Source organism: Heterodontus francisci, chromosome 6, assembly GCF_036365525.1.
Source record: "Heterodontus francisci isolate sHetFra1 chromosome 6, sHetFra1.hap1, whole genome shotgun sequence".
Taxonomy (NCBI): Eukaryota; Metazoa; Chordata; class Chondrichthyes; order Heterodontiformes; family Heterodontidae; genus Heterodontus; species Heterodontus francisci.
In genome coordinates, this window is record NC_090376.1 from 95,647,745 (window position 1) to 95,670,923 (window position 23,179).

At 41.5% G+C, this 23,179-nt stretch overlaps 1 protein-coding gene across 1 annotated transcript; it reads right to left on the reverse strand.

Annotated features, from left to right (window-relative positions):
* Positions 1-1,064: 1,064 nt before the first annotated feature.
* On the reverse strand, positions 1,065-22,937 carry LOC137371457 (matrix metalloproteinase-20-like). The gene is made up of 10 exons (XM_068034087.1): positions 22,821-22,937; positions 22,444-22,682; positions 22,209-22,357; positions 16,056-16,181; positions 14,676-14,837; positions 5,856-5,976; positions 5,613-5,746; positions 3,811-3,970; positions 1,422-1,525; positions 1,065-1,165 (listed from the first exon to the last, which is right to left on the reverse strand). Exons 1-10 carry the CDS (start codon positions 22,935-22,937, stop codon positions 1,065-1,067), a joined length of 1,413 nt encoding a protein of 470 aa, XP_067890188.1.
* Positions 22,938-23,179: the final 242 nt, after the last annotated feature.

A 23,179-nucleotide genomic window follows, 5' to 3' on the forward strand; every position in this document is an offset into this window, starting at 1 on the left:
GACTCCCAATATCAACTCCTCACGATTTGCAGTAGCCAAACAAGTATAGCTAAATGCTTAAATGATTGTAATTAGCAGGGAGCACAGATATTGTGTGCTGCCTGCATTGATAGTAACTGGTGTAGGCAGTTCATACCTCACCCTTGTGTGTCTGTTTTTGGTTGTGATTTGATTTCTAGGCCACAGAATTGACAGTACAGAAGAAGATTTTCTTATCAGAAGAAGCAAATAGTTGAATTTGTACAAACAGTTTGGGCAGAAAGCAGAATGCTCCTGGACTGAGAAGATCTCTCCTGGCTGGCTCATTACAGCCTCTCCTGTCTGCTCCCATCTCTTTCTCACAAGCCTCTGAATCCACTGAAGACACCTGGACCCCAAGAGAGAAAAGCCTCCTATAGCGAACAAAGTTTAAGATGAATACTGGGCCCCAATGAAAAGCAAAATCTACTTACAATCAAGGACTCTACAGTGAGCTCGAAGAACCATAACAAAAACTCTTCAGATATTGTCTCAAACTCTTCCAATTTATTTTTCGTCTCTTTTCTGTCTCTATTTGAATGTGTGTATCGCATATGCATGCTAGCGTGGGTGCGTCGTGTATCTGTAGGCGTCAACCGCATTAAAGTTTAAGTTCAAGTTTATTAAATTTCAAACTTTTCTTCTTTAAACCTAAGCCTGTTTTTGCTGGTTTCTTTGCCTTATATTTGGAAAGCAGTGAACAAGGATTCAGCAAGGTGGAGCTAAAAACAGTGTGTTTGAAAATAAAACCCTGTTACAGTAAGACGAGGTGAAGGCTGAAAGGGAACCCTAGACAGCTTTCTCACCTGGTTGTAACAATGGGCTGAAAGACCATTTCCCAGTCCATGCTTTCTAATATTTTTATTATTGTTTAATCATTTTAGTTAAAATGCTAAAATGTTAAATGCAATGAAAGAACTTGCAGCTTTCAGACATTACTTAATGAGTTCATATCCTGTAGAAGCTTTCTCTTATAAGGTTCATGCCATAGAAACTTGGATGATAACTTCAAATATATGTTATATAGTGGGTCAGAATTCAGATGCTTAACATCCCAGCCAGCTGTTAGAATTTAAAGTGCGAACAATTTCTTTTCTCCAGTAGTCATACTCATACAGTTGTGACCCACTGAAGAAGTAAAACAATCCTAGGAGAAAACAGAAAAGCACTGCTTTAATACATTTGGGATATGAATAGAATCGGTCCTGTAATTCTATCAACGATAGTCGCATGTTTCACGAACCAGCAAAATGGTTATCATGTCCTTTGTTGAGCTAATTATACAGAACTCTCAGTTATCCAGCAGAATTTAAATAAGCAAGTGACAAATTTGAGTACATGGCAGCATATACTGTAATGCATTTGAAGTTTTAACACACTCCTGCTCCAATGGGTGCACTTACCATTATTTTGTAAGGCAGCATCAATTCTGCCATTGATTCCTGGCCAGCTACTACTTATCCATTTTGGGTAGCCGTACTCCATAGTCTTTAATTTTACATTGTAACTGAACAGTAGAGAATAAAATGCATTTAGTAAAAATGACTCATATCATACTGCGTAACATTACTAGGTGGATGAATAATATTTCACATTAGCAAAGATCAGAGAATTGGCTCTGCAGTGTTGTAACACATCTACAATCCATGCTCCTTTTGAATGCAACTCTCCATTGGAAGAGTGGGCGCACTGAATCTATCCTTTTTTTTTTAAAATACCGGTGTAAAACCGTAAATACAGTGGCAGGGATTTTCTGCTGTTTTATGATTCCGGCCGCGACTTCGACAAGGTGGAATTTGCACCCATTTCAAGCATGTATCCCTCACTCTTAGTAGCACCAAACCACTATACTAGCATCCCCTATCATGATGTTATTTGTTTTACTTTGCACATGTGCACACAATTGGAAATATATTATCATAATGGCATTCCAAGGATCTACAGTTGCAGAATAAATCAGGTTTATACACTCCTTGCACATTCAAAGATGATACAGTCACTGATTATGATGTACTATACAATTACACTTATATTTCTGAGGCAATATTGGGATAGATTTGACAGTGAAAATAACAGTGAGGTTAACAGTGCTCACAATTATTTCTGAACAAATCATACAGCAACTTTCAGCAAGCCCACATGTTCAGTGTAAAAATCCATAAATTGACATCCAGGTTGCATTGCTCCTCCTTCAGTTGCATAGAAATAGCATCTTGCCATTTAACTTTCCATTCAAATGTATCAAATGTCATGAAGTTCCTGAACTTACATCATAGTAATGGACTAAACTTACCATAAAGGGTAGGGCTTACCCTTTCCAGTCTAATTGCCCTTTTGTCAGTGTGATAAGTCTTAATTACTAGCAAACAGACTCTCTACAATTCTTGAAGTTAATTTTCAGTGCTAGAGTCTCATTCTTTCAGATTTTAATTATTATTGGAGATTTAAAAAAATATGTAAATACATTTTAATAGAGTCTCCTCTCTGATGCTTTAATCTCTCTTTTTCTCTCTCTGAATTCAATCTTTCTTTTCTTCTCTTTATTTTGTTTTCTGCACCTGATTTGACATTCAATTCAATGCTCTTACAAACACTTCCCTTTTTCAGATTCTGTGTTGCTCAACAGGATTCGTCAATCTGATTGGTTAAGGAGACACACATTTGCTTGCCCTGTTCATACAGTACCCAGATCCTTTGTAAAGGTTCACAAGGCATTTGATGTTCTGCTGACAGCAATTTGCTGTGCAAAACCCCTTGGAAAGTCTATGGGAAAGTGCAAGTCCAACAAACAGCCAATGCCTTTCATTCACTGCTCACAGCGAAATCTAGTTCAATGATTTTGTGAAAAATTACATTGCATAGCTGCAATAGAAAATGAGTTTATCATCATAGAGTCATAGAGTTATACAGCACAGAAATAGGCCCTTCGGCCCATTGTGGCTGTGCTGGCCATCAAGCACCTAACTATTCTAATCCTATTTTCCAGCACTTGGCCCGTAGCCTTGTATGCTATGATGTTTCAAGTACTCATCTAAATGCTTCTTAAATGTTGTGAGGGTTCCTGCCTCTGCCACCTCTTCAGTCAGTGCAGGATTCCAACCACCCTCTAGGTGAAAAAAAATTTCCTTAAATCCCCTCTAAACCTCCTGCCCCTTACCTTAAATCTATGCCTGCTGGTTATTGACCTCTACACTAAGGAAAACAACCCTAGCCTTTTCAGTCTCTCTTCATAGCTGAAATGCTCCAGCCCGGGCAACATCCTGGTGAATCTCCTCTGCACCCTGTCTAGTGCTATAGTGTGGTGCCCAGAACTGTACACAGTACTCCAGCTGTGGCCTAACTAGTGTTTTGTGCAGCTTCATCATAACCTCCCAACTCTTATATTCTGTGCCTCGGTTAATAAAGGCAAGTATCCCATATGCCTTCCTAACCACCTTATCTACCTGTGCTGCTGCCTTCACTGATCTGTGGACAAGTACACCAAGGTCCCTCTGACCCTCTGTACTTCCTAGGGTCCAGACTGCTTTGTGAGAAAGAAAAAAATAGACCTTTTATGGGGCAGTGATACAAGATTGATTATTTTGCTTTTTGATTTAAAGCTTTTGCCAGACATTTTCTTTTGCACACAAACTATTGAAAGGCACCTTAAGGCGACAGTAAAAGTTTTACTGGGGGCAAGAGCATCAAAAAGAAGAGGGAGTGATTGAGGACATTGATGGCTGCAGAACTTTCCTGCCAAATGGAAGACTAAAGGCTAGACAACTAAAAGCAATTGAAGTGGATAATACATGCCTCCAGTACAAATTTCCTACAAAGAATATTATTTTCTTTGTATGTTGTAAGAATATTGCTGCATCTATTTGCTTCACATATGCTGGAAATCCAAATAGGTAAATAGATTGAGATGAATTTTGGCTGTATTTGTAACGGTTGTAGGTCCAAAATTGTGATCCTGCAAATGGAAAAAATACACATTATATTAAGAATACCTTTCATGGAAAATTAGGTGTTTTTGAAGACATCGATCAAATCTCCTTTAACTCTCTTCTTTAAGGAGAACAGCCCCAGCTTCAAAATTGTGTTTATCTAATTTGATTGAGTTTCTTAGTGAGGTAACAGGGATGCTTGATGAGGGTAATGCAGTTGATGTGGTGTACAAAGACCTCCAAAAGGCGTTTGATAAAGTGCCACATAACAGGTTTGTCAGTAAAGTTAAAGCTCATGGAATAAAAGAAACAGAATGGATGCTAAATTGGCTGAGTGACAGAAAACAAAGAGTACTGATGAAACTGATGCTTCGGACTGGAGAATGGTATATATAGTGGTGTTCCACAGGGGTCAGTATTAGGATTTTCTTGATCTATGGTAATGATTAGACTAGGTGTGCAGATCACAATTTCAAAATTTTGATGACACAAAACTTGGAAGTATTGTGAACTGTGAGGCGGATAGTGATAGACTTCAAGAGGATGTAAACAGATTGGTGAAATGGGCGGACACGTGACAGATGAAATTTAATGCAGAGAATTGGGAAGTGATAGATTTTAGTAGGAAGGATGAGAAAAGGCAATATAAAATAAAGGATACAATTCTAAAAGGGGTGCAGGAGCAGAGGGATCTGTGGGTATATGTACACAAATTGTTGAAAATCACAGGGTAGGTTGAGAAAGCATTTAATAAGACATACGGAACCCTGGGCTTTACAAATAGAGGTATAAATTATAAAAGCAAGGACGTTATATTGAAACTTTTAGAAACACTGGTTTGGCCTCAACTGGAGTATTGTGTCCAATTCTGGGCACCACACTTTAGGAAAGATGTGAAAACATTGGAGAGGGTGCAGAAAAGATTTAGGAGAATGGTTCCATGGATGAAAGACTTCAGTTACATGGATAGATTGGTGAAGCTGGGGCTGTTCTTCTTCGCAAAAAGTAGAGAGAGAGGAGATTTGATAAAGGTGTTCAAGATAATAACGTGCCTGGACAGATTAGCTAGGGAGAAACTGTTCTTGTTAGTGGAAGGGTTGAGAACCAGAGGCCACCGATTGAAGGTGATTGGCAAAAAAGGCAAAGACGACATGAGGAAAAACTATATTGTGCAGCGAGTGGTTGGGCTTGGATCCGTGAGTGTGGTGAAGACAGATTTAATTGTGGCTTTCTGAAGGGAATTGGATAATTACCTGAAGTTAAAAAATTTGCAGGACTACAGGGAATAGACAGGAGTGGGATGAGCTGAGTTGCTCTAGCATAGAGCCAGCACAGACAATGGATCGAATGGCCTCCTTCTGTGCTCCAACCTTTCTATGATTCTAAGTGGAGTACATAACAGGCAGGTGCTGCCCATTTTGTGCTGCCACCGTAGTTAAATTTTATCCCAGAGTATAACTTTATATGGTATTTTTTGATCTTGGAATTGTTCAGATGGACCACAGTAGTCTTTGCCAATCCTTACATACTTATTTAACTAAAATTGTAATTAAATAGGAATTCTTAGATAATATCCTGTGATCACAGTCTTGATCTTTCTTAATGTAACTCATTGCAATGTTTCAATTCATCTCTAATATTGAAGCAATATTGAATAACCCGCATCACCTTTGAAAAAATAAGCTGTATCTTCTCCAGGGATTTCACAAGCAGCATCAATATTTGATGGGAGGTCTAACCAGACATCTTGAATTAAGGTAATCTTGGCATCTGCCACTTGTTGGTATTTATGCCAACAGTATCTAACCAACAATCAGAAGAACAAATGTCATCCAATGAACTACTTGTGTTAAGGTACAGTGTGAATGTCCATATTATGCAAGGTAAATACATAAATAACAATAACTTTACTCATTTTTGAAGAACAAAATTTCTCCATGTGCCTTGGTGACAGCATCAAATGATATGGAGGGATCACATTTATCTGGTATCACTGGCTCTGCAGATTCTTGATTATATATTTGTATGGTCCCTAAAGAGGAAAAGAAGTGTTTGGAACAAAGAAGAAGATTAAGGTTACTACACAACACTGTAAATGGTGACATGACTTGAACATATATCGCCATTCCTCCATTGTCACTGAGATAATATCCTGGAATTTCCCATCAACGTCATTATGTGAGCATCATCACCGCATGGACTGCAGTAATTCAAGAAGAAGGCCCACCCCATCTTCTCAGGGAAACGAACGAATGGGCAGTAAATTTGGTCTTGTCAGCATCACCCATATTCTGAGAAGAAATATTTTTAAAGAGTCATCCACCTAATATAACAGACAGATGCATACATATGACATGACAGCCAGTCCAGACTGTATGCTGATGATTGGTTTATACTGCATGTCATCTTAATTTCTCATTTCTTTAGTTTTTCTTGTTGGAATAGACGGCCCCTAACAACCATGACAGACTAAAGGAGACAGACCTCCTAACTTTGAACATTCACTCCCTCCACCACCGATGCACAGCAGCAGCAGTGTGTACCATCTACAAGATGCACTGCAGCAACGCACCAAGGCTCCTTAGACAGCACCTTCCAAACTCGCAATCTCTACCAACTAGAAGGACAAGGGCAGCAAATGCATGGGAACACCACCACCTGCAAGTTCCCCTCCAAGTCACACACAATCCTGACTTGGAACTATACCGCCGTTCCTTCACTGTCGCTGGGTCAGAATCCTGGAACTCCCTTCCTAACAGCGCTGTGGGTGTATCTACCCCACATGGACTGCAGCGGTTCAAGAAGGCAGCTCACCACCACCTTCTCAAGGGCAATTAGGGATGGGCAATAAATGCTGGCCTAGCCAGTGATGCAAAAATCCCATGAATGAATAAACAAAAAATAGAGGTCAGAGGGTCCAGAGTGTAACAGGCTATATCTTTGATAGGCCTTTGGATTTGTTAGAAAGAACTATGAGGTAGGGACCAAACAATATAACAGATGACATTAGGTTTGCTGTTACTTTGATCAGTGGCCAGTTGAGGCAGTTCCCAGAGCAGGACAATGGGACTATCTCCAAGGACGTCAACACATCCAGGTCCTACTATCAGCTTGTTCAGATGCCAGAAAGCACAGAGGATCAAGCCCTCCATTAGAAGTGGAAGTGGTGTAATCTACAGCACATCCATCTCAGGAGTGCTTGGGAGATCTTAATCCAAAATGTACCACTGCAGAAAAGAATAACCTGCCAGCCCATGCATTCCTACTGCAAAGATACCTGCTAGATGAAGCTAGGCTTGGGCTAAGAGGACCTGTGTCACATTTGATATGGCAGACAATTACAAAAAATCAAAGCACATAGCTGTGAAGAGGTTGTCCATGCAAAGGTTTTTGAACAAGTTTCAGCAGGTTGCACAAATCTGTTATTTAGTTGTCTGGAAGAAATAAGGCACTGCTGGTGAACACATATTTGTTGAGAGTATGAACAAACTGTAGATAGGACTGTTAATACAGTGGTCACATTGGCAAGCTAAGACTCCAGGTCTTCAGTCTTTGAACTTCCTAAATGGTAGCTGATAACAGTTTTGGCTCTGCAATTTCTTCCCACTCATTTTGCTTCTCAAAGCAATTCCCTTGATGTCCCTCTGCAGTTTCCATGCTGATGTCTCTTTACAGGGTAAAGTAGTGCAGCAAACAACAATAATTCTTGAAATCTTTGCCCTGCTTTATTGTAGTTTTCTCCCTATTGTACTGAGGCACCTGGAGTGCTTCAGTATGCCAACTGTATGTTTGGTGAGCATCTCATTGGCCTGGATTTTGCAATAGTAATGATGACAAAACTGGAGTGTTCAACATTATTACTCATTTGAAACTGACAGTACTTTCTGGAGTACCATTGAAAAACATTCATAATTACTGCTAACAGACTCACTGACCCTGAGAGTTATTTTATATTATTGAATGTCAAAGTTCTCCATTATGATAAGAAATTCCACATATTTTTAAAATAAATTATTTTTAAAGTATTTTTATGATATCTTAGCTTCTACCATATTCCCATGTGTATACCCCAATCATTTATTTTACTACCTGTAAAATTTAAAATTAAGATTAAAAAATTAAAAGTGAAGGGTTTTGTGGTTTTTATTTCCTGGTTTGCTGTCTGTGAGAATACTTCAGTGTGATTGGCTGCCTATCCTGATGCCATTGCAGTTGCTGGATACCTGGAGATTCCCTTGACTTGTTGCAAGTTTCAAACTGATAGAGAATGGGGAAGTCCACGCCACAGAGATTGCTAGATCTTTGTGAGCAGCTCGTCAAGGTCAGCAGTAAGTGTTGTTGCTTCACTGGAGACAACAAAATCTAGCCTATTGTAGCTCCATTCAGCAGTTGTCCTGGAATACTACACTGGTGCGATGATCCATAGCCCCACTAGCCTTGATTACCCAGGGCTACTGTGATGCTTTCCATCGGTGGATAGCAGACTGTCTTAAAATGAAGGCATTGTGAGAATTGTCAGGGAGGTGAGCATAGATTTGCATAATCAGGTGCTGACTGAAACAAATAGCTGACTATTGAAATAAAAACAAGAAATGCTGGAAACACTCAGCAGGTCTGGCAGCATCTGTGGAGAGAGAAGCAGAGTTAACGTTTCAGATCAGTGACCCTTCTTCAGAACTGGCAAATATTAGAAACGTAAAAGGTTAGAAGCAAGTAAAGTGGGGGTGGGGCAAGAGATAACAAAGGAGAAGGTGTAGATAAGACAAGGTCACAGAATAGCTGACCAGAAGGTCATGGAGCAAAGAGATGTTAATGGTGTGTTGAAAGACAAAGCATTAGTACAGAAAGGGTGTTAGCGGACTGAAAATTGAACAGCCACAAGTACAAACATGAAAAAAAACAGTAGGTAAGCAAACTGAACAAACTAAGATGAAATAAAATAAAATAAACACAAAAAAAATTTTAAAAAGGGAAAAAGAAAAAAATAACTAAAAATAAAAGTAAAATGGGGGGCCCCATCATGCTCTGAAATGATTGAACTCAATGTTCAGTCCGGCAGGCTGTAGTGTACCTAATCGGTAAATGAGATGCTGTTCCTCGAGCTTGTGTTGATGTTCACTGGAACCCTGCAGCAATCCCAGGACAGAAATGTGAGCATGTGAGCAGGAGGGAGTGTTGAAATGGCAAGCAACCGGAAGCTCAGGGTCCTGCTTGCGGACTGAGTGGAGGTGTTCCGCAAAACGGTCACCCAGTCTGCGTTTGGTCTCCCCATTGTAGAGAAGACCACATTGTGAGCAGTGAATACAGTATACTACATTGAAAGAAGTACAAGTAAATCGCTGCTTCACCTGAAAGGAGTGTTTGGGCCTGGGATAGTGAGGAGAGAGAGGAGGTAAATGGGCAGGTATTACACCTCCTGCGATTGCAGGGGAAGGTGCCGTGGGAAGGGGGATGAGGTGGTGGGGGTAATGGAGGAGTGGACCAGGGTGTCACGGAGGGAATGATCCCTTCGGAATGCTGACAGGGGAAGGGAGGCGAAGATGCGTTTGTAGTGGCATCACACTGGAGGTGGTGGAAATGGCGGAAGATGATCCTTTGGATATGGAGGCTGATGGGGTGGAAAGTGAGGATAAGGGGAACCCTGTCACAGTTCTGGGAGGGAGGGGAAGGGGTGAGGGTAGATGTGTGGGAAATGGGCCGGACATGGTGAGGGCCCTGTCAACCACAGTGGGGGGGAAAATCCTCGGTTGAGGAAAAAGGAAGACATATCAGAAGCGCTGTCATGGAAGGTAGCATCATCAGAGCACATGCGTCGGAGACGGAGAAACTGGGAGAATGGAATGGAGTCCTTACAGGAGGTAGGATGTGAAGAAGTGTAGTCGAGGTAGCTGTGGGAGTCGGTGGGTTTATAATGGATATTAGTAGACAGGTGACTATTGAGATGTGTAATGTTTCCCTATTCAAATAGGTAGTGGCATTCTTCAGTAGAGTATGTTGTTGCACGTGGATGCATTCTTTAACCTCTGGTCCTTCAGGATTCCAATCATTCCAAAAAAATGCACAGCACACTCATGATGCTATTGGCTATCCATGAAGAAGGAGATGAGATTGCTTGTGTGCACAAAGAATCAGAGATTTGTTTTACATATCAATGAACAGCTGATTGGCTTATGATGCTGATATTCTCAATGAAATCTGATACGATCCTGAAGCATAAAAGTACAGGGCGGTTCAGACCTTGACAACCATTGGTAGTACCTTGGCTGCAGGTTTGATTAGTGTATGTGATATAACTCCACCATGGCATCACTTGTAAAGCAGTTTCCATAAGCACCATTCCGCTATAATGTACACTTCTGACTGTAGGTTCTGTTATGAGAAACTGTCAAAGGGTTGGGTAGTGAGTGAAAAACTGTTCTGGTCTAAACTAATCTGCCTAACATATCTCCTTAGATCTTAATTTTCTTCCTCCAAAAAAAAAAACAGACACAAGGGGATTCCCATGTGAAAGCACATTTTGCACAGTTGTAGCAACTGAGGGAAAGGCATCACCACAATTGTCACAAATGTATTCAGAAAAAAAACCCAAGAGTAACAGTTGAGATATAACCTGGCAATTTGATAATCTTCTCACTGGGCTTCTTTAAACTCATCCATATACAAAGCAGCAACTAGAAAACCTGAATGCTCAATTTACATGAGTGAGTAAGAACATAGAACAGTACAGCACAGTACAGGCCCTTCGGCCCACGATGTTGTGCCGAACCTTTAACCTACTCCAAGATCGAAGTAACTACCTACCCTTCATTCTACTATCATCCATGTACCTATCCAAGAGTCGCTTAAATGCCCCTAATGTATCTGCTTCTACTACCACCGCTGGCAGCGCATTCCACGCACCCACCACTCTTTGTGTAAAGAACCAACCTCTGACATCTCCCCGAAACCTTCCTCCACTCACCCTAAAATTATGCCCCCTGGTGATAGCCCTTTCCACCCTGGGAAAAAGTCTCTGACTATCCACTCTATCTATGCCTCTCATCATCTTGTACCCCTCTATCAAGTCACCTCTCATCCTTCTTCGTTCCAATGAGAAAAGCCCTAGCTCCCTCAACCTTTCTTCGTAGGACATGCCCTCCAGTCCAGGCAGCATCCTGGTAAATCTCCTCTGCACCCTCTCTAAAGCTTCCACATCCTTCCTATAATGAGGCGACCAGAACTGAACACAATATTCCAAGTGTGGTCGAACCAGGGCCTTATAGAGCTGCAGCATAACCTCGCAGCTCTTAAACTCAATCCCCCTGTTAATGAAAGCTAACACACCATACGCCTTCTTAACAACCCTATCAACTTGGGTGGCAACTTTGAGCGATCTATGGACATGGACCCCAAGATCCCTCTGTTCCTCCACACTACCAAGAATCCTGTCTTTAAGCCTGTATTCCGCATTCAAATTCGACCTTCCAAAATGAATCACTTCACACTTTTCCAGGTTGAACTCCATCTGCCACTTCTCAGCCCAGCTCTGCATCCTGTCAATGTCCCGTTGCAACCTACAACAGCCTTCCACACTATCCACAACTCCAGCAACCTTTGCGTCATCGGCAAACTTGTTAACCCAGCCTTCCACTTCCTCATCCAAGTCATTTATAAAAATCACAAAGAGCAGAGGTCCCAGAACAGATCCTTGTGGAACACCACTTGTCACCGAGCTCCATGCTGAATACTTTCCATCTACTACCACCCTCTGACTTCTATGGGCCAGCCAATTTTGTATCCAGACAGCCAACTTTCCTTGTCTCCCATGCCTCCTTACTTTCTGAATGAGCCTACCATGGGGAACCTTATCAAACGCCTTGCTAAAATCCATATACACCACATCCACTGCTCTTCCTTCATCAATGTGTTTTGTCACATCTTCAAAGAATTCAACAAGGCTTGTGAGGCATGACCTGCCCCTCACAAAGCCATGCTGACTGTCTCTAATCAAACCATGCTTTTCCAAATAATCATAAATCCTGTCTCTCAGAATCCTCTCCAATAATTTGTCCACTACCAATGTAAGACTGACTGGTCTATAATTCCCAGGGTTATCCCTATTCCCTTTCTTGAACAAGGGAACAACATTTGCCACCCTCCAATCATCTGGTAATACTCCAGTGGACAGTGAAGACGCAAAGATCATCGCCAAAGGCGCGGCAATCTCTTCCCTCGCTTCCCGTAATATCCTTGGGTATATCCCATCTGGCCCCAGGGACTTATCTGTCCTCATATCATTCAAAATTTCCAGCACATCCTCCCTCTTAACTCAACCTGTTCAAGCATATCAGCCTGTTCCACGCTGTCCTCACAAACGACCAGGTCCCTCTCACAGTGAATACTAAAGCAAAGTATTCATTTAGGACCTCCCCTACCTCCTCCGACTCCAGGCACAAGTTCCCTCCACTATCCCTTATCGGCCCTACCCTCACTCTGGACATCCTCTTGTTCCTCACATAAGTGTAGAACGCCTTGGGATTTTCCTTAATCCTACCCGCCAAGACTTTTTCATGTCCCCTTCTAGCTCTCCTAAGTCCATTCTTCAGTTCCTTCCTGGCTACCTTGTAACCCTCTAGAGCCCTGTCTGATCCTTGCTTCCTCAACCTTAAGTAAGCTTCCTTCTTCCTCTTGACTAGCTGTTCCATATCTCTTGTCATCCAAGGTTCCTTCACCCTACCATCCCTTCCCTGCCTCATCGGGACAAACCTATCCAGCAGTTGCAGCAAGTGCTCCCTAAACAACCTCCACATTTCTGTCGTGCATTTCCCTGAGAACATCTGTTCCCAATTTATGCTCCCCAGTTCCTGCCTAAGAGCATTGTAATTCCCCCTCCCCCAATTAAATATTTTCCCATCCCGTCTGCTCCTGTCCCTCTCCATGACTATAGTAAAGGTCAGGGAGTTGTGATCACTATCACCGAAATGCTGTCCCACTGAGAGATCTGCCACCTGGCCTGGTTCGTTGCCAAGCACCAAGTCCAACATAGTCTCCCCTCTAGTCGGCCTATCTACATATTGAGTCAGAAAACCTTCCTGGACACACCTGACAAAAACTGCTCCATCCAAACTATTTGCACTAAGGAGGTTCCAATCAATAGTAGGGAAGTTGAAGTCACCCATGACAACAACCCTGTTACTTCTGCACCTTTCCAAAATCTGCCTCCCAATCTGTTCCTCCATGTCTCTGCTGCTATTGGGGGGTCTATAGAAAACTCCCAATAAAGTGACTGCTCCTTTCCTGTTTCTGACTTCCACCCATAATGACTCAGTAGACAAACCCTCCTCAACGACCTCCCTTTCTGCAGCTGTGATACTATCCCTGATTAACAATGCCACTCCCCCACCTCTTTTACCTCCCTCCCTATTCCTTTTGAAACATCTAAACCCTGGAACATCCAACATCCATTCCTGCCCCTGTAATATCCACATCTCCGTAATGGCCACAACATCGTAGCTCCAAGTACTGATCCATGCTCTAAGTTCATCACCCTTATTCCTGACACTTCTTGCGTTAAAATAGACACACTTCAACCCATCATACTGGCTGCAACTTTGCCCTGTCAACTGTCTAAACTTCCTCACAGACTCTCTGCACTCTGTATCTGCCTGTTCAACAGCTACCCCATCCACTGATCCATGGCTCCGGTTCCCATCCCCCTGCCAAACTAGTTTAAACCCTCCCGAAGAGCTCTAGCAAACCTCCCACCCAGGATATTGGTGCCCCTCCAGTTCAGATGCAACCCGTCCTTCTTGTACAGGTCCCACCTTCCCCAGAAGGTATCCCAATGATCCACATATCTGAATCCCTCCCTCCTACACCAGTTCTGTAGCCACGTGTTCAGCTGCACTCGCTCCCTGTTTCTAGCCTCACTAGCACGTGGCACCGGTAACAATCCTGAGATTACTACTCTGCTCGTCCTGCCTTTCAGCTTCCAACCTAACTCCCTATATTCGCTTTTCAGGTCCTCATCCCTTTTCCTAGCTATGTCATCGGTAAGAGAAACAGTGACAACCAAAAATGACAGGAAATAGAGTCCATGATATTGTCATGTTATTTTCACCTTAAGTACATGCATCTGTTCACAAATACGGAACATATGCCATGCATACAACATGCTTTCTGGAACCATGAATATTATGCTTGCAAGATCGGACAAGATGGAAAGTTGTTAGGGATCTATTGTAACAGATGTGCATTGTTTCCCAATTAGTTATGCACAGTGGCGCAGTGGTTAGCACTGCAGCCTCACAGCTCCAGGGACCCGGGTTCGATTCTGGGCACTGCCTGTGTGGAGTTTGCAAGTTCTCCCTGTGTCTGCGTGGGTTTTCTCCGGGTGCTCCGGTTTCCTCCCACAAGCCAAAAGACTTGCAGGTTGGTAGGTAAATTGGCCATTATAAATTGTCACTAGTATAGGTAGGTGGTAGGGAAATATAGGGATAGATGGGGATGTTTGGTAGGAATGTGGGATTAGTGTAGGATTAGTATAAATGGGTGGTTGCTGGTCGGCACAGACTCGGTGGGCCGAAGGGCCTGTTTCAGTGCTGTATCTCTAATCTAATCTAATCTAATCTACTTAATATCCAAAAATCAGGAATTAACAAGTGGAAAATCTACTCTATAGTTTTGAAAAAGGCCATTCATTTAACAAGTGTCATTCCTTGTATTTGTTATATCAAAAATATTTGGTCATACCATACAGATTTTGTACTGCTCTGATATCATCCCATGAAAGAGAAATTATATTTGATTGTCGGTATTTATATGTGGGATACATCACAGCAGACCGATGACTGGAATGACCAAGTCCCAATGCATGACCAAATTCGTGAACAGCAACATGAAATAAGTTGACACCTGCAAATAAAATAATTAATTGTGTTAGGAGCAAATTCAAAATATATAATATAGATAAGTAGTAATAGCCTAGATGTTGCTGCTGTCAATATCAGCAGTTGAACATATGTCACGCTCATGTGATATTTCTTTGTCTACTATATTAACACAAGCATTTATTTGAAATGTCCAGTTATGCTGTCAGTAATTTCTGGGTGAGTGAGTTGATAATTAGAGTGCACATTTTTACATATGTTTTTACCAAGAAAAGAAATTAATTATTAAAATGTGTCCACTTCAGTTATTTATTTAAATGAAAGTATGCAATCACTCAAATTAAAATAATGGAGATAATTTAATTATTTTAAAAATAATGTAATTCCTATTGAAGTAGAATTACTAGTATTTTAATGCTGGTTCTTTTGGCCAATTAAAAGTATGGAAAATAACTTCTTGCAACCGTTATTTTATGAAAACTACATCCTAACAAAAGCCTAATCTTGTGCAGTACTTTCGTATTAGGTCATACATAGTACTTACAGCTGTGAAACAGGCCATTTGGTCCACAGGTCCATGTTTCATATGGCCCTCATGTATTTCTCTAGCTTTCCCTTAAATGCATCTACGCTGGTCACCTCAGCTACTCCTTGTGGTAGTGAGCTCTTACAGTAAAATGTATTTTTTGTTCATGCTGCCACTTTATTTGCATCATGTTTAATGTGTGATATGCGCTGTCTGATACATCCAGACCTTGGAATTTTCACTGGCGTTTTCTATTTTTCTTGTTTACTTCTGCTACTATACATGGCATCTGCCCTAAATAGGACTCAGAAAAACTGCAGTGTAAAACTGACATAAATGAAGATTTCCAAATTAATAGGAGTTTGCTCCTAACAGGGTCAAACCCAACTAACATAGTTTCAAATTGGACAAGAAAGCACATTTTCCTCAAATTTTAAAGTTACACCCTTTGGAGAATCACAGATTGAAGGCGGTAGGGAATTCAGATTGCTTCTAATTCTTGCTGGTGCTTCCAAGAAAGAAACTATCCACTTATCTAGGCAAGGGATCAACACCCGTTTCATTGTGGAGGTCACTACCTTAAAGAAGATCCAAACAGATTAGCAGATTCAATTAGACCAATCTATATGTGTGCAAGTTAGACAAATCCCGACATATTTAGCCCTCACCATAAGTCCTAGATTTCTTCTGCGTTTAGTGAGTATTCAGTATCTTTACCATAGCGTCTCACTGTCCAGTTTTCCTCCCGATCAAAGTGAATATTCCCTCCAATACCCGGTCCAGGTGAAAATGCATGAGCCAAAGTCCCTCCACGCCCATCAAATGGAAAATTGTCACCGTGAACTAACAAAGAGGTGAAACAAGAACACCGCAATAATCAGAAAGCAAACTGCAGTTAGATTGCTTTGTTTACCGAGACATTGCATCAAATCAATATACTAATTGATATATGATCAAAAGCAGCATATGATAAGGAGAAAAATGTTAGTCTTCATTGGTTGAGCTTATTCTACTTCACATGGCATTGTTATATTACATTTGGTGCCAAAACTAACTTAACAGAACCAAAATGCTCAGGAATAAGTTTAACAACAACTTATATTTCTATAGTGCCTTCAACAAATTAAGACATCCTAAGGCACTTCGCAGGAGCATTATAAAATAAAATAGGAGACTGACCCACATAAGGAAACATTAGGGCAGATGACCAAAAGCTTAGCCACAGAGGTAAGTGTTAAGGAGTATCTTAAAGGAAAAAAGCAAAGTAGAGAGGCGGAGAGGTTTAGGCAGGGAATTCCTGGGCTTAAGACCCAGGCAGCTGAAATCATAGCCACAGTGGTGGTGAAATTAAAATCAGCGATACTTAAAGGGCCAGAATCAGAGAAGTGCAGATATCTCAGAGGGTTGTGAGGCTGGAGAGACTGCAGAGACAGGAAGTGGCGAGACCATGGAGGGATTTGAAAACAAAGATGAGAATTTTAAAATCAAGGCATTGCTTAACCAGGTGTCAATGTCGGTCAGCAAGCCCAGGATGATGGGTGAATGGGGCGAGTTAGGACACGTGCAGCAGATATTTTGATGGTCTCAAGTTTATAGAGGTAGAATGTGGGAGTCTGGCAAACAATGCATTGAAATAGTCAAGTCTAGAGGTTTCAGCAGCAGATGACCTGCGCAGGATGAAGTCAAAGGATGTTATAGAGATGGAAATGGGAAATCTTAGTGATGGCATGGAGCTGTGATCAGAAGCTTATCTTGATGCCAAATGTGACCCCAGGGTTGTGAACAGTCTGGGTCAGCCTCAGATAGTTGCCAGGGAGAGGGATGGAGTTGATGGCTAGGGAGCAGAGTTTGTAGTGGGGACCAAAGACAATGGCTTTGATCTTCCCAATATTTAGTTGGAGGAAATATCTGCTCATTCAGTACAATTTAGAGGCAGCGGAGAGGTTGTAGAACTGTGTATCGCCAGTGTGCTTATGGAAAGCAACACTGTGTTTTCGGATGAATTTGCCGAGGGCAGCATGTAGAGCAGAAACAGCAGGATGGATCATTGGGGGACACGAGAGGTAACTATGAGGGAGCAGGAAGAGAAGCCCTTGTAGTTGATTCTCTGAATATGATAAGACAGGAGAAGGATGTCACACATGTGGCAAAAACCCACCCTGAAAATGCATATAACCCAATTGTGGGATTTGGGACAGGTTCTGTCTGGTAGTATCTGGGTAGATGGCAGTCCTACTGTACTGCACTTCTATCAGTGGAACTTGCCTCTGGAGTTTGAGCTCCAGTTATACATAATACATATTTTTGGTCTAAGTAGCTTTCAAGCAACTCCACATTTAATTTGACTTTCATTACAGAATTAATAATGTGGACTAATTAGCATTTTGAATTCAGTTGTGAAATTGGTAGTTACAATCAGGCGCCTGATGCATGACTGAGATAAGAATGTTGTGCAAATGTGTGATCAATGATAAATCCTGAAGCTCCAATTTTACGACTCATTAATTTTATCCTGTATTTTCTGTCTATTTTTTCATGTCAATAGAAGTATGAACACAATGGGAAAACAATTGGAAATAACTCAAGGATCTTCAATGAAGCTTTCAGACTTGGTCTAGGCTCTGAACTAACTACACAAGAGTGTTAAAAGGGAACTAGATTGCTGGTACAGTTCGCTTCACTAATTGAACATTAATCAGCAGCATAGAAGATAATAGCCCTGAAAATCTACAACTGGCATATTTCAGTGCAAGTGCCAAGATACATCCACTGGAAATCTCTGCCTAGTCCCAGCAGACTTTGTAGCAACAGATTTCTCATTTATCTGTCAATAGTGTTCACCCTTGTCACTAGGGACACCTGTCAGGTCTTCTACATTGTGAATTTGCCCTGGAAGTGGTGGTATTGGGGGTCCCCACTCCTGACCACCTTCAGAAGTCTTTGTTATCCGAAGCAGTGTGCCTTGAAATTCCTGCATGAGGCCCAAGTTGGCAACCATCTGGAGAAGCTAATGTGTTGTTTTGAAAAGGATAGTGAGGTAATTGCAGACCAATTGAAGGAATTAAACACAGGTTTTACCTTAGCAACAGGCCATAGCAAAAAAGGTATAAAGAAAGAGCCCATGGGAACATCTTTGCTGCAGTGGTTAGGGTGATGTGGTCAGCCATCTGAAAGTCGTACATGGAAGATTCGTCGGCGGATTGACCACTGAGACGGACTCTGGCTCGCAGGGCTGCTAAGCAACCGGTGTTATCATGAGTATGTACTATTGCTTGGTGGTTTAATAAAAGTATATCACATCTCGTGGAACAATATCCAAGTTGTTGTGTGACATTGATACCCAGAGTAAAGGCTAGAACCTTTAGACCAGAGAGAGGGTCTTACAAAGGATATACTTGCATTGGAGGTGATACAGCGAATGTTCAGTAGATTAGTTCCTGGGATGAGAGGTTTGTCCTATGATGCTCTGCTCAGAAATTGCACAAGATGGTGACCCGAATATGAAGCCGTCAAAGGTAAGGTTGAGGCTCTATGATGGAACAATGCTCACCCCAAGAGGACAAACCAAGCTGAGATTCCAATGCAACAGGACGAAAGCAGAATTTCAGTTCCGGATAGTGGACACTAAGCAAACTCCCCTCATCTCAGCTGACACAAGTCAAAAACTTGGACTGGTAACCCTCCAAGTACCAGAAGAGATTTGCAGTGTTTCACACGATATCAAGCCATTGACTGCTGAACAAATCCTGACAGATTACAGAGATATGCTCAAAGGTCTTAAATGCCTTCCTGGTGAATACTATCTTGAAGTAGATGAGAGTGTAAGGTTAACTCAACATTTTTTTTTATTTATTTAGAGATACAGCACTGAAACAGGCCCTTTGGCCCACCAAGTCTGTGCTGACCAACAACCACCCATTTACACTAATCCTACATTAATCCCATATTCCCACCTTCCCCCAATTCTCCTGCCACCTACCTATACTAGGGGCAATTTACAATGGCCAATTTACCTATCAACCTGAAAGTCTTTGGGAGGAAACCGGAGCACCAGGCAGGAACCCACACAGTCACTGGGAGAACTTGCAAACTCCACACGGGCAGTACCTAGAACTGAACCCGATCACTGGAGCTGTGAGGCCGCGGTGCTAATCACTGCGCCACTGTGCTGCCCAAGGAGGAGAGTTTCAGCTGCCCTTAAGCCCAGTCTGAAAGACAAGATACAGGAGCTTGCAAAGATGGAGTAATCAAGAAAGTGACAACTCCTACAGACTGGACTAGCAGCAAGGTAGCAGTGAAAAATTCTGGAAAGTCAAATGTGTGTTTAGATCCATAGGGCCTCAATAAAACTCTGAAGAAATCTCACTCCCCTATACCAACTATTGAAGAGATTATGCCTCAACTTGACGAGGCAAAGGTCTTTACTACCCTAGATTCTAAGGATAGATACTGGCAAGTGAAGTTGGATGAAAATAGCACCTTTCTGATTACTTTGTGGATGCCATTTGGGAGGTACAGATGGTTGCATTTGCTGTTTGGTATTTCTACTGCTCTGGAAGCATACCAACACAGACAGCATGAGAGAGTCAAAGGTCTACCAGGAGTGGAAGCAATCATGCATGATCTTCTAGTCAATGGATGTGGAAACACGCCATCGCAGACCATGATGAGAATCTAGTGAGACTGCTAGACAGAGCTTTCCAGATGAACACCACCACCTCCCCCCCTAGCCCCCACCTTCACTTGCTTAAAACCTAATTCTTTTCTGACCTTTGCCAGTTCTGATGAAAGGTCACAGACCTGAAACCTTAACTCTGCCTCTCTCTCCACAGATGCTGCCTGACTTGCTCAGTATTTCCAGCACTTTCTCTTTTTATTCCAAAATTTGGATAGATGGTAGTGTCCATAGTTTTCTTTATCCCAATACAAATTTCTGCATAGTTTCTAGTGAATGAATAGCTGATACAATGAAAAAGATGAAAGATTCCACATTGGGCACAATCAGCAACCTGGGGCACAAATTGTGTGTACAATTACACTCATCTTCCATAGTGAAATTATGGTTCACAGTTCTGCTCAAACACAAGTGGAAAGTCTTCCATGGGCCAACGGAATCAGGCAACATTTTGGAACATAATTGTTTTATTTTCCCTTGCATTAAAAGATATTCCTTGATATAATTAAAAGTGGTAACCTGGTGCATTTTTATTAATACTCCTGAAATTCAGGTTATCACAAAAAGTAAGCATTAAGGCAGGATTTTGCTGTGGCTTTGAAACCCCAATGTTGGGACAAAATGGGGATCCCGAGCCTGCACTTGCCTGGAGCTGGAATTGGGGAGCGATTTCCTGGGGGTGGCACCCTATTTGACTGCCTTGGAGCTCACCGTCCAGATAAGGATGGCGGGTGGGCTCCCGATGCTGCCAGTCCAATCACAGGGCTGGCAGCTCTGGAGGCTTAGCATCCCCATTGAGAGAGGTGGGCACTGCTGAGGCAGGTGGGAGAACTCAAGAGCGCCTCAAAATAAAATAAAGGGTGCAATCCTAAAAGGGTGCAGGAGCAGTGGGACCTGGGTGTACATGTGCATAAATTATTGAACATGGTAGGACAGGTTGAGAGAGTAGTTCATCGAGTATACAGTATCCGAGGCTTCATTAGTAGGGGCATAGAGTACAAAAGCAAGGGAGTTACGTTAAAGTTGTATGGAACATTGGTTCAGCCTCAACTAGAGTATTGTGTCCAGTTTTGGCTGCCACATTTTAGGAAAGATGTGAAGGCATTGGGGAGAATGCAGAAAATGTTCACAACAATGGATTTAGAGATGAGGAACTTCAGTTACGTGGATAGATTGAAGAAGTTGAGACTGTTTTCTTTGGAGAAGAGAAGGTTGAGAAGAGATTTGATAGAGGTATTCCGAATCATGAGGGTTCTGGACAGGTTAGATAGGGAAAAACTGTTCCCAGTGGTGGAGAGATCAAGAACTAGAGGGCACAGATTTAAAGTAATTGGCAAAAGCGACATGAGGAAAAGCTTTTTCACACAGTGAGTGTTTAGGATCTGGAATGGATTGCTGGAGAGTGTAGTGGAGGCAGGTTCAGTCGAGGCATTCCAAAGGGAATTAGACTGTAATCTGAAATGGAAGAATTTGCAGGGCTACTGGGAGAAGGCAGGGGAATGGCGTTAGGTGAATTGCTCATTCAGAGAGCCGGTCCAGACACGAAGGGCCAAATGGCCTCCATCTGCACTGTAACAATTCTATGATTCGGTGTGGTTAGGATCTGGAATGCACTGCCTGAGGGCGTGGTGGAGGAAAGGTTCAGTCAAGGCATTCAAGAGGGAATTGGATTGTTATCTGAAAAGGAAGAATGTGCAGGGCTATGGGGAGAAGGCCAGGCAGTGGCACTAGATAAACTGCTTTTTTGGAGAGCCAGCGCAGACACGACTGGCGAATGGCTTCCTTCAGTGCTGTAACAATTCTGTGATTACAAATGATCCTTGAAAATACCGCACTATGTTTGACATAATTGCTGCGAACGATCAGTCTTTGCTGCTACCAATGAATTAATCATTACCCTCTCGAATGGCAGTATTGTTTTTGAAAATGCTGCTAGTTTTCTTGAAAGACATAATGTACTCAAATTCAACTCAGTTGAGTGTGACAATGAATAAGGTTATACACTGTCAATTATAATATTAATGCTTACTATTAAATGATGACAACTAAATTTCAGATAGACTTAGTCCATAAATCATATATGTTCTACAGAATATCTATGTTACTGAGAAGTGAATTTAAAGAAAATGTATAACATATAAACAGATAAATTATTCCTGTGATAATGAGCAACAAGTTTAAAAACAGTAACATACCACGTCGTTCAAATGAAATCATGATATCAGCTTCAATATTATGGACTCTGACAAAATTCAGTGGGATTGTCTTTTGCCAAATATTCACAGCCCTCCATATGGCATTTTCTATCTCAAAGTAGCTTAGTTGAGGTACATAGTTCACAACTCTTTAGGAAGGAAAAACATGGTTTATGCCATTTTATTTATGTTATAAAACTAAAATAAAAACAAATACACTGCTTGAATTCTTTACCTGTATGTGACAATTGATTTCTTCCATCGAGGTTTTCCTGGATAGAGTCTATATTGAGCTAGATCAGGAACTCCACATCGAGGTACTTTCATTATTTCAATAGTTTCATGGTTAAGCTTCCCTGTTACCTGCAGTCCATAGAATTGTTGCACCTCTTTAATCTTTCCTGATAGGGAGTCCTTACTTTCTAAGAGACCTTCAGAGCCATCTCCTAATGTATAGAACTGTTTAATGTATTTCTGTTTGAAAGAATAAAAAGATCAGATCAAATCTGTTTCGTAAATCTTTCCTGTAATTGTTATAAAAGGCAAAGTCATCACAATATCAAACTTATCAACCTCCCAACATGTTTAAAATGATTGTTAAATATTTCAAACCTGTGCATAGTACAAGTCACTTTGAGTTATTTCCTTTGCTTCACTATGAGGAGAGAAAGGCAAAGAAAAAACAATATTCACAAAAAGAAAATAAAATAAAAAACAAAGACACTTCATCTTCACAGCTGTTCCTTATGAACAAAATCATTTCTTGCTGGGACTGGCAATCTTCCTGAAGTTAATTGTTTAATGCCTTGATGATTCATTTCTTGTTGAAGAAAGTTTACACCAATAGGTTACATTTTAATTGGGAGGGAAATGATGTAAGAATAATTGGATATTTCACTCATTAAAAATTACTTGCCCAGGCTGACATTTTCTTGAATGCAGATAAGTTCCATTTGGGAAATATCCTACAC

Coding starts and splice junctions, on each gene's coding strand:
- LOC137371457 (XM_068034087.1), bottom strand. CDS start 22,937: ATGAAGTGTCTTTGTTTTTTATTTTATTTTCTTTTTGTGAATATTGTT. Junction 22,358..22,443: donor AAATCAATTGTCACATACAG/GTAAAGAATTCA, acceptor TCCTTCCTAAAG/AGTTGTGAACTATGTACCTC. Junction 1,166..1,421: donor TGCTGCCTTACAAAATAATG/GTAAGTGCACCC, acceptor GTTTTCTCCTAG/GATTGTTTTACTTCTTCAGT.